This window comes from Rhinolophus sinicus, linkage group LG01, assembly GCF_036562045.2.
Source record: "Rhinolophus sinicus isolate RSC01 linkage group LG01, ASM3656204v1, whole genome shotgun sequence".
In the NCBI taxonomy this organism is placed as follows: domain Eukaryota; kingdom Metazoa; phylum Chordata; class Mammalia; order Chiroptera; family Rhinolophidae; genus Rhinolophus; species Rhinolophus sinicus.
This window is the reverse complement of record NC_133751.1, coordinates 62,367,701-62,380,316: the sequence shown is the minus strand read 5'-3', so window position 1 is coordinate 62,380,316 and position 12,616 is coordinate 62,367,701. Positions and strand designations below refer to the sequence as shown.

General features: G+C 36.2%; 1 protein-coding gene across 14 annotated transcripts in view; it reads left to right on the top strand.

The window, feature by feature from the left end:
* Positions 1-12,616, top strand: part of STXBP5L (syntaxin binding protein 5L) — a 242,728-nt gene that overhangs the window by 154,322 nt on the left and 75,790 nt on the right. For 7 of the 14 annotated variants that reach the window (XM_074331330.1, XM_074331351.1, XM_074331333.1 and 4 more), the window contains exon 20: positions 1,160-1,324. The exons of 4 other annotated variants lie outside the window; for them this stretch is intronic. In XM_074331330.1, coding sequence (XP_074187431.1) covers positions 1,160-1,324 — 165 coding nt within the window. The remainder of the gene's footprint in view (positions 1-1,159; positions 1,325-12,616) is intronic. 3 more of the 14 variants (XM_019729633.2, XM_019729631.2, XM_019729627.2) reach the window with 1 other exon arrangement.

Genomic DNA, 12,616 nt, shown 5'->3' with positions numbered 1-12,616 from the left:
AAATACATCTGTAGTATTACGTCAGTGGACAGAAAATATATACTATACAGTTCTTTTAAATTTTAGACCGGTCTTTTACATTTTCTTTTTTAAATAATCAATTAAACATTGAAGACTTTACTAAATATACCCACACATGAATATTTTAAAATAAAAGGACTACATGATGATAGGTGTTATTTTTTAAATATCAGGTGTGCCAAATTTAACATCTGAATGTGGCAATGAAATTTTCTTTTGGACGAATGAAAAATTATTGGATATACTGAAATTCTCCTTTTTTGTTTATTTTTCTTTTATAACCCTCAACCCTTTCCAAATTTCTAATTTTGACCCTTTTCAGGAGCACAAAAGTGCTTTGGAACCTGGAGTTTCTTTGTGTTTTGTTAGGAATCGTACCTCATAGCAATATTTTAGGAAATTTCAAATTCTACAGGTTCTGCCTCAGTCACTACTGGCTTTTGAAAGGAAGGCAGAATAAGAGAAATTGTGCATGCATGTACCATAATGTTCCCTCAAGACTGTGAAAGAAGAGACTGATTTTTGAAAGACTCTAGAGTAGGAAGATGTTAGGGGATAGTAGGCCCTGTTTGCATACAGAAAGCACCAATTCAATTAGAAAAGCTTTGGAGCCTATGACAGCAGCTAAGTTACATGCTGGATATACAACAAAGGGGTGACAAAATATGTACTTTGACAAAGGTAATACAGCTGTTATTGAGTTTAAATTTGTTGAGCCTCAATATTTATGATTAGAGCTTAGAATTCTGATGACTTTAAAATCAGGAAAAATCATGATGAAGTCATAAATTTTGTATTTAATATATAACATGAGTACTCACTTTGTTATAAAAACAAAGTATTTAAAGACTAAAACCCCTACGCTTTTTTTTAATACTGAAAATTAAAAACAAACATTCTGATATTTATGAGGTAAATTATGCATATTATTTGCAAGCCAAATAAGTTTACTGTGTAAAAAACTAATAAGAGAAATATGCCATCTATATTTATAAGATATTTGATTAAATAAAATTACTACAGCATTCTCATCATTCATCTATCACCTTTTACTTTCTGATTGATTTATTTTTTTAATATCTTCTCTCTAATTTGATTACTTAAACTTGCTGCAATTTCTTCATCTTGGCTGTTCTAGATCCTGGTATGATATCACCTCCTTTCACTTTAGACTATTTTTCTCTCTTTCCTCTGCCTGCTGCTGATGCTGGTGTTCTGGCATGTTCCAAAGACAACTTTTGCATGCGTGGCCTGTCTAACTTTTATCCTGATTTAACGAAACGGATCCGTACTTCCTATCAGAGTAAGTTCTATAAAGGTTAGGAAAGTAGCATTTTTAAGTAATAATGCTTGATTTAAATCCATACATCTGTGCTTGGTAATGTGTTTTTTACAACACATTCAGCATGCATGCAAATTTTTGTTTTGTTATGGAACTGCAACCTGATAATTTTAATTACAATTATAAAAATAAAAATATTTCAAATAGTTATTATCATAGACCCATTTACTCATATCCATTGTTTCAGTGCTTATTTTAAACCATTCACACCACGCCCTATTAATCCAAGAGCTGCTCGCTTGTGTTTTGAGGAAGAAGAGCCCTGGTGTCCTTGTAAATAATCTGATACACCAGTATCAATAATAATTGAATGCTTTCTTATTTTGGAAACCTTGTGCCTTTGGCCATTTTATAAGATTATTCTAACCGGGGCAACAATATTTGCTTCTTCTAAGTAATTAGATTTCTTAGAGGTTGTTAAGTAGTCCTAATTGCTTTTTATTAAAATAGAATACATAAACACATATTTCTATAGTGATTTTTAGGTACCAAACACTACAAAGTTGGGGAATAAAGTTCACAAATAAAAGTCAGTAATATTAACATTTACTATGGCAGAAAATGCAAATCTGAAGATGGTTGAGTAAGGAATTCTAAAAATTGGATGCAGAAAGAGTGGGGAGTGAGAGTATGATTGGAGGTGCAGATAATGCTAGTGATGTTATGAATATTTATTGATATGAGATATTTACAACAAGTAAATCAGTATGTTATGTTTAAAAACCATATTTCTTAACTATATATATACAAATGGCCTCATATTTGTATAAAATATACATACGCACACATTATGTTGTTTGTGTCTTGAATTTCTTCAGACCTTGCCTCACCAGCTTATAGATACTAATGAATCACATCCTTATAAATAAAAAACCTAAAACTGTGTCCCTCTAGGTAAAGAAAGTCAGTCTCTGTGAAATCCTTAAAATTTTTCTGGGAGTGTCCGAGGGTGACTTATGTTTGCTCAGAAGTATTCTCTAGTTTCCTACCCTAGCAGAGCAACCCCGCATCTGTTCCTGGTGCCTTGTGATAGAACAGTGACATCTATGTTGACTTCTGCTGCTCTCTGTTATGCCTGTTCCTTTATTTAAATGCCTACAGTGTACAGGCTTGTACACAGTAGATTTGTTTATGTTTACTTGCTTTTTTGCATAGACTCTACCTTTCCAAATGCATGACAAGAACCTGAAGACTATATCTAAAATTTTCATACCCTCTACATCCAGCACAAGTATGAGATCAGTAAGTAAATGATGATGGTAGTGGGATAGAGAATGACAGCTGGCTCTTTTTGCTCAAACAGCCAGAGGACTTTTCAAACTTGACAAATGAGAGTAGAAATAGCTTCTGTAGTTACTGGATTCACTGGAATTTTGTAAAAGAAATCATAGTGTTTTTCTAAAGAAAAAGCTAAAGTATCAAGGCAGAAGTTAAATGAAGTCTGTACAAGTACATAAAGATATCCTCCATGCTTCTGTCAGTAGGCTCCATCAGGGATCAGACAAGCTCTGCGATTCGAAATAAGATTTCTTAAAGTCTTTTCTTGATAACCAATATATGATAATAATCACATATTTTGATGAGACTGATTCCTTGTTGACTTGAAGGCATATCCTGGAATTTGCTTTTAAAAATAAGTTTTATGAAAATTTGGCTCTAAGTTTAACTATTGGATCATATAATCTGGTTACATTTCTACAATTTTATTACAATAGAGACTGTACAGCCTTTTCATGAATTGTTTCCTAGCTTTCAGAAAAGTATATCTTCTTTGTCCCTATTTGGAAAAATTTAACCCACTTCCATAGAGTGTCTATTCTATTCTGGGATTGTGCTCAGCAATTTGACTCAATATTATATTATTTAATGGTCATTATAACTCTTTGAGGAAGATATTTATCAGTAGATTCCTCTATATATGAGAAAATTGAAGTTGAAAGATATTAAATCAGTTTCTCAAAGTCACACAGAGTAAGTGGGAACTTAGACCTGTATGATGCAAAAATGACTTCATATGCTTTCCACTGTTTTATCCTGTGTCTCAAAGTTTCAGGTACATTGGAAGCCAATTTTATTATTCTATAATAAGAAACCTTTTTTTTTTCAGTTTTCACCCATGATTTATGAAATAATATATTCAAAAATGAAACAATTTTTTTTTACAATTGAGGATATTGGAGAAGGTGCCCTCAAAAATCCATTTTTACATTTTATTATATCAATTTTGCTTTAAAAGTGATATGCTATTCTATTTTGAATGTTATACTTTTCATTTTAAACATCTCAATTTCAGTCTTTTCCTAGACTATTTCACTGGCCAATTTGTAATGTAGGTTAGGCTCCAAGGAGCTGCCTTTCCTAAATCTTTAAATTCTAACCTTCACATTATAGACTAATAAAACTTTGTAACTCAAAGGAAACCTCTGTATTTTACAGATTATGATTTGTGGAAGCAATGAAATGCTTTGGAGAGAGCAGCAGGGTCAAAAGGGTTTTGTATCAGTTTCTGCCTTTTCTATTTATTATCTACTCATTACATTTGTAATATTTTGCAAGTTATTTAACTGTTCTGAGTTTATTTTTATTACATATAAAGTAAAAATCAATCTCTACCTCACTTAGAGACTTTTGGACCTTTTCTGGGTTAATGTTTATAAAAGCACTTCTATAAATATTAGACATTGTCATTATAATAGAAGATGAGCCAAGTCACAGAGAGGTTAAATACCAAAATCGCAACCAATCTCCTGGGGGGGGGGGGATGTTAAATAATGAGAAAGGAAGGAATGCCTCAAGGAAGAAAAACCAGCAAAAATTATGGTAAACGATAAATGAACAAAGTTCCATAGGTATATTATTATAATTGGGGAAAAAAGGTAGCAATGCTATGAAAGAGGAAAATAAGATAAGGGGGAAAACATGGACCTGTTTTTGAGAGGGAAGGACCTATCTTTGGAAGAAACATGTACGTGATACTTTGCAAGACAAGAAAGTTTGGACAAAGCTTTGGATTTACACTTCAGACCAAGATATAGAAATAGGGATCAGATTTAGCCTTCTATCTGAAACAAACAAACAAACAAAAAACCCCAGATATAAATGAAACTATATGTTTTAAGACAGAGAACATCAGGCAATGAAAAAGCAGTAATTTCTGACAGCTGGGAAAGTAGTGAACCATGCAATTGCATCTGCTTACTGCCCTGAGAGAGCTTCTAGACTGCTGCAAAGGGAGGAGGGAAAACCCAGAAGAAAACCAGTCAACTCCCTGAATTGAGGAAATGGAGATGAGAAACCAGGGAAACCAAAGCAGCCACATTTCACTATCAGGGGAGCCCAGAGATCTACAGAGTTTCCTCCTCAACAAATGTACAGATCAACACACACATATGATGAAACTAACGAAGACAGGTAAAGACCTGTCTGAAAGAATTAAAGGAAACAGTCTCCAACACTCAAATAAAGGAAATAGTGCCTATTCCCAATAGGCTGATTAGAAAAAAATTGTAATTCACATCCACATCTATTTAACATTGTACTAGAGATTCTAAACAGTGTAGTCAGGTAAGAAAAAGAAATAAAAGTTATCTAGATTGAAAAAGAAGTTAAGTCATCTTTTTTTCATAGACAACATGATAATCTACGAAGAAAAGCTAATGAAATCTACAAAAAAGCTACCAGAACTAAGAGTTTAACAAAGTGCAGGATAGGAGGTCAATATACGAAAATCAATTTTATTTCTATCTACCTACAACAAACAATATGAAATGGAAATTTTATACTGACATAAAAAATATGAAACAGTCATCAATTAGACAACAGAGTGAAAGACTCATACATTGAAAACCAGGAAACTTTTCTGAGAAAAGTGAAAAATTATACCATGTTTCAGAAGATTTGATAGTATTAAGATGTCAGTTCTCTGCCAGTTGATCTGTAGCTCAATACAATCCCAATAAAAATTCAGCAGACTTTTAATAGAAATTGACAAACTTATCCTAAAGTCCATGCAGAAATGCAAAGGATTTAGAGTAACCAAAACAGCTTTTCAAAGGAATAATGTTGGAATACGGGGCCAAGATGGCAGCAAAAGAGGACATGAGTTTCCCCCTCCCAAAAACTCATGGAATGTACTCTTCCTGAGAAGTTCTTCCTGAGAAGAACAATTGAGGACCAGTTGAACAGCTTCTACACAACAAACAAGAGATCACAAAGAGAAAATTGGGAAACCAGTATAGCCACCAGGAGCTGAGGAAATTGTCCAGGACCAGGGGAACCAATGAACACCATTACTTATGTTTCCCCTGCAATTAGATAGTGGGCAGGAGCTCTATCCAGTTCTCTGGCTGATCTGCAGGGCTGCTGCAGTGTGTCACTAGCAAACCTTCCTGGACTGCCTCCAGCAGGAAAATGAGGGCAACATAGCTCACAAACATGGGGCTGCTCCACCCTGAGATTGATCTGTCAGGTACAGCACGGTGCTGCTTTGCACAGCCCACTAAGATGTGCACATGGGGCTCTCCCACCCGGAGAAGAGTATGAAAATACCAAAGCACTGCTGTGCCCACATGTGGGGTTGCCCCATCCAATGAAGGTGATAGTGGAGTACTGATAGCAGAGATAGCGGGGTACTGATGCAAATGCACATGAGTCTGTCCTGGAGAAAGTATAGAATTAGCAAAGTGCTACAGTGTATGCACACAGAGTTGCCCTGTCCAGAGCAAGTGTGGAACTAGTGGAGTGCTGCTGCCAGTGCATGCACGACTGCCACCCAAAGAGAGTACAGAACTTTTGGGGCACTACTGTAAAATTACATAGGGCTTCCCTGCCTGGAGAAAGTGCAGAACTAGCAAAGTGCTGTGGTACAGGTACACAGGACTGCCCTGCCCAGACCTAGCTTGGGTAACAGACTATTAAAGCAATAGGGCATGCTACAAACACATCGGACAGCCCAACTTGGATCAGATGTGCAAAGAAATGTGCACACATCAGGCTGGCCTTCCCTGACTTCTTTCTGGCCATGAACAGCCAAAACAACAGGGAGTTACCGCACACATGGGTACACCCGGCTGCTCCATCAAGAAGCCACATCTTCTGGCCACATGGCACACCAGGCACCGTTCACACCCACCCTGACTAAAACTGGTCTGCCAAAGTCATCCAGCATGCAGTCTACACAAAGCCCATGTTTTCAAGATTGGGAGAGATAGCTATTTTATCTAACTCACAGGAACAAACACAGAAAGTCAAACAAAATGTGGAGACAGAAGAATATGGCCCAAATAAAGAAGAAAAAAATCCAGGAGAAAAACCCTAATGAAACAGAAATAAGTAATTTGCTTGATAAAGAATTCAAAGAAGTGGTCATAAGGATGCTCAATAAACTTGAGAATAGAGGGATTCAGAGAGAAATTCAAAAAAGAGTTAGAAAATATAATGAACTAATCAGAGAGGAAGAATACAGCAGCTGAAATGAAAAAATACATCAGAAGGAATCAACAACTGATTAATTAATACAAAAGAATGGATTAGCCACCTGGAAGACAGAATGGTAGAAATCACCCAGTCAGTACAACAAAACAAACAGAAAAATTTTTTAAAGATGATAGTCACTTTTGGAAACATCAAGTGCTCTAACACTTGTATGGTAGGGATTCCAGAAGAAGAACAGTGAGAGAAAGGGGGAGAAAGGATATTTGAAGCTATAATGGCTGAAAATTTTCCTACAATGGGGAAAGACACAGACATTCAGGTCCACAAAGCACAGAGAGTTCCAAACAAGATGAACCCAAAGAGGCCCACACCAAGACATATTGTAAAAAATGGCAAAAGATAAAGATATAGAGACAATCCTGAAGGCAGAGAGAAGGAAACAACTCACATACAAGGGAAACCCCATAAGGCTATCAGCTGGTTTCTCAGCATCAGCTTTACAGGCCAGAAGTAAGTGGCAGAAATACTTAAAGTATTTAAACAAAGAAACCTATAACCTAAAATACTATACACCGCAAGGTTATTATTCAGAATTCAAGGAGACAGAGTTTCCCAAACAAGCAAATTAAAGTAGATCACCCCACTAAACCAGCTTTACAAGAAATAATAAAGGTTCTTAATGCAGAAAAGAAGAGGCCATAACTAGAAATAAGACGATACATGGAAGAAAATATTTTACTGGTAAGGGCAAATGTATAATAAACAGTGAATCAACCACTTAAAAAGCTAATATGAAGCTTAAAAGAAAAAGGTAACAAAATTAATTATAACTACAATAAATAGTAATGGGATACACAAAACAAAGATATAAAATATGTCAAAAACAAAGTGTGGAGGGGGAGTAAAAATATAGTGCTTTTAGAATGTATTTGACTTAAATATTTAGCAGCTTAAAATACATTGCTATAGATATAGGTGAATATACTCGTCTATGAACCTCATGGTAACTACAAATACACAAAAATACACAAAACATAAAGAAAAACAAAGTATTAAAGAAAACCAGTACATCAAAGGGAAAGAGATCAACCCTTCCAGTCAAGAGGGCAGAGTAGATAAACACTGGGCTTACATCCTTCCATGACCACATCAAAATTACAACTAAATTATACAGCAACCATCTTTGAGAACTACCTGAACAGAAGTCCTATAACTAAGGATATAAAGAAGAGGCCATGACAAGATTGGTACAGGGGTGTAGATGAGGAACAGGTAGGTCCCATAACCATGGTGTGGCAATTAAAGATTGGGAAGGATATCCCAGCTGTGGAGGTCCCTGCTAAGGAGTGAGGAGTCCCACCCCAAACCTAACTCTCCAGCCTGGGCACCAGTGCTGAGAAGAGGAGTCCCCAAAATATGTGTCTATGAAAACCAGTGGGGATTTCATCCAGGTGAGATGGAAGGCTGAGGGAGATTCAGGCATTCCTTTTCAGTGGCCCATGCTCGAAGTCACTCCCTCACAAACTCACTTGCTGTGGGATCCAATGCAGGGGCATCAGCTGAAAAGAGCCAGGGACATACCGGGAGGAACTGAATTGACTGCCTTCAGGAGGAGGTCTGGAGTGGCAGGGGTCAGGAGAGCTCTGCTTAGAAACACAAGCACTGACAAGTGCCATTGCTTCTTTGTTGAGTCCTTCCCCCACCCAGCCAGCAGGCTCAAGTGGGCCCCAAATCTGATCTCACTATTAACATTGCTAACACTCTTCACGCCCCTACTCCCAAGATTCTCTGAGACCTGCCCCACCCAATTAACATGCCTGGTCTGAGCAGCTTCCAGTGTCTTTTCTACGCTAGCAGCCTACCTCATACTGTAGACTTTCCTAAAATTTATCAAAGGTCCCCAAACTCCAAATAAGCAATGACTAGCCACAGCATGCCCAGTACCTTTTGTTAAATAGCCCTAACATCAAGGATATCAACGTTTTGCGTCATAGGGATACCAGGACAAGACGGAACAAGGGTCTGAAATCCTAGTCAAAGAAATAATGACTGAAAACTTCCCGAACTGGCAAAGGAACTAGAAATACAAATCCAGGAAGTGCAGAGAGTCCCAAACAAGGTGAACCCACAGAAGAACCACACCAAGACACATCATTATTAAACTGCTAAAGGTTAAAGACAAAAAGAAATCTTAAAAGCAGTAAGAGAAAAGCAACTTGTTATGTACAAGAGATCTCCCATTAAACTGTTAGATGATTTTTCAACAGAAACTTTGAAGGTCAGAAGGGAGTAGCATGATATTCAAAGTGATGAAAAGAAAGACCTACAACAAACACTACTCTGCCCAGCCAGGCTATTATTTAAAATTGAAGGAGAGAGAAAGATTTTCTCAGATAAGAAAATACAACTTAATAAAATGAAAGACTAAAAGAATTCAGGACACAAAATTAGTATACATAAATTCATCATGTTGCTATGCCCAGATAACAATCAGAAGGAAATTTTAAAAACTGCACTTATAATTGCCCAAAAAAATAAAATACCTAAGAATACATTTAACCAAGGAGGTAAAAGATCTGTACTTGGAAACTATAAGACATTGAAGAGGACATAAATAAATGGAAGGATACCAGGCTCATGGATTTGAAAGATTAATATCATTAAAATGACTATAATACTGAAAGCAATCTACAGATTCAGTGCAATCTCTATCAGAATTCCCATGGCATTCTTCTCAGAACTAGAACAGTATCCTAAAATTTATATAGAATTACAAAAGACACTGAATAGCCAAAGCAATTTTGAGAAAGAATAACAAAGATAAAGGCATCATACTCTGTGATTCCAATGTGGTTGAGAGAAAAGGATCGGTCCATGAACCATCAGCACCTACAGAACCACTAATTATAATTCAATGTGGGATATCGAGAGTAGGATCAAATATTACTCCCAGGTTTGGGCTTGAGCCATTGATTGTGTCATGATATTATTTACAAAGATGGAGAAGCTAGGGTTGGGGCATGGTGGTAGGGAATAAAGAGTTCACTTTTAAACATGTTAAATTTTCGTATGTCTGTCATTTAAGAGAAGATGTCAAGTGAAGAGGTAAACAAATCTCAGGGCTGTGATTTGAGTCTTTAGCATATGGATAGTATGTAATGGCATAGAAATAAATGAAATTACCTAGGTGGGGAGAATAGAAGGAGGGAAGAGAGTACATAGAGACATCAGAAATTTCAACATTTAAATTCCGGAGGATTTACAAAGACGACTTGATAGAGAGAAGAGAAAACATGAGAATATTGTTACAGAAGCCAAAATAAAGAGAAGTATTTCAAGAAATGGACAGTCATATCAAATATTACAGATAGGATAAGTAGGATACGCTCAAAAAAGTGACTAGTGGGTCTTGCCCTGTGAAGGTTGGTAGTGACCCTTTAAAAAGTAGTTTTGGAAAATATTGGCATAAAAACCAAAAATGTATTAAACTAAGGAGAGGCAGGCAAGTGGGGAAACAACACAATTAGGTAATTCTTCCAAGATATTTGGTGCAGAAAATAGGTCAGTACCTGGATTGGAATAAAGTATTACGTGGAGGATGCATTCTTTTTCATTTTAGATAAGGAGCATATTTTAAAGTTAATGTGAATACTGCAGAATACCCATAGCAAAAGTGAGATTGTTAATAAGGGACAAGTGGGATAACTAAAGGAGCAAAGTCCTTAAGAAGGTGAGAGGGGATCAAAGCATATGTACAAAGATGGTATTTAATAGGAGGCTGTCTGTTGTAATAGACAGGGACATAGAAGAAAAGGAGAGAGCTACAGAATGAGAGGGATCAATTGAAAATGCATGATTGGGTTGAGAAATGAAACAAATTATTTTTATATCTGATTTCCAGTTCTACATTTTAATAGGTTTCCTTTCTTTTTGAAATCAGTTTTACAGTGTAAATTTTCTTATTCTAAAACTTTGTGTTGAAATGTTGAAAAGAAATTATATTCAACTGTAATTAGTAGGTAAAATAAAAGGTTCCACCTTTGAATTACAAAAATGAACTAAGAAATAAAAATTAGGGGAGGTAATACTTAGTAATATGTCTGAGTTTTCTAGAGTTTAGTTAACAGTAATCTCAATGTGAGTCAAACAAATAAAACACACTGATATAACTTAGGGCAGTGGTTCTCAACCAGGGATGATTTTGTCCCTTGTGGGACATTTGGCAATGTCTGAAGACATTTTTGGTTGTCACAATTGGGAACAGAGGTGCTCTATTGGCATCTAGTGTGTAGAAGCCACAGCTGCTGCTAAAACTCCTATATCATACCACCCCACAACAAAAGATTATATGGCCCAAACATGAATCAAATTTGAAAACATTCAGAACAGAACATTTTATATGGTAAATGGTAGTTTGGTAAGAATATCCCCCAAATTATAGACTATTTATATGCATAGAGACATTTCTGTACTGGGTATTTAGTCTCCTGAAGAATGCTGACATTTTAACATTCACAAGTTGCTACTTCAAGTACTCTCTTAATTATATTACCAATTAAGATACATTATAGGTATATATCCTTAGAAATTATAGGATTGTCCTTAGAAAAATAACAGTTGATATAATTCACCGTACCCAGAGGAAGTTTTGTCTTCTGATATTCAATTATTTATTTACCATAAAATTTCTGTATCTGTTCTCAACCAGGATTTAGTACATATTTTCTAATGAATCACTGTATAAATCTTCCAAGTTTAGCAATCAATTTGCTTTACTTCATTCATATATCAGACATAAATATCTCCACATAATCTTGGGGAAATCTCATCCTTTATTAGGAAAAGCGCAATTATTTGGCATGCACTGAGCGCATTAATGGATACCTACTAGTGTCACTAATGGATTAACCAATTTAACTGATTTCTGTTGCTTTGGTTCTCATGTCTTCAATCCAGCTTTCACAGTATTTCCAAAATAAAAATTTAAGTGAGGGGTTTTCTGTTTTCAGATAGGATGTTGAAAGACATGAAAATCCTTCATCCCCATGGAAATGACAACAATAATAAAATCATGTGATAATAACAATTATAAAATTAAAATCATACCTTCCATGGGCTACTGAAGAGTGCTAGATTGAAAGAAGCATTGATTAACTGAATTCCAGAGACAGAAGAGTCATACACAGATGAGTAGAAAGCTGTAGCTGCTTTCATGCCTGGGCAAGTGAGTAACCTAGTACACGTGGGGGAAGGAATGGACTCTTCATAGATGGACAGCAAAAAATGGGAAACAACAGTGAGTTTTAATAACTGGACTGGCCTAGTGAATGGGATCTGAAATAGCTCTAAACACAAAAATGTATTATTATTCAGTCGGGCAATTTTCCCACCTAACCCCCACCACTCCATGAATTTTTGAGAAAGTGGCAGTGTGAGTAGACTGGATAGCAGACAAAATTCATGCAGTGTCAAAGTGCTTGCATTCTGGGGTTATAAAATTTGACCCAAGGTGAATTAAAATATCAGAAACTGCATTCCAATTGTCTCCCAAAACAAATACTAAGAAGATTAGAAATAAGCCCCCGGGCAGGTGGCCGGATGCTCAGTTGGTTAGAGCATGAGCTTTGAACAATAGGGTCGCCGGTTCAATTCCCACATGGGCCAGTGAGTAGCACCCTCCACAATTAGATTGAAGGACAACGACTGATGGGCCCTGGAAAAACACACCGTTCCCTAGTACTCCCCAATAAAAAGAAAAGAAAAGAAAAAAGAAGCTCCCTGGCAAAGGGAGTTTGAATATTTGAGTGTTGGACTGAAGAG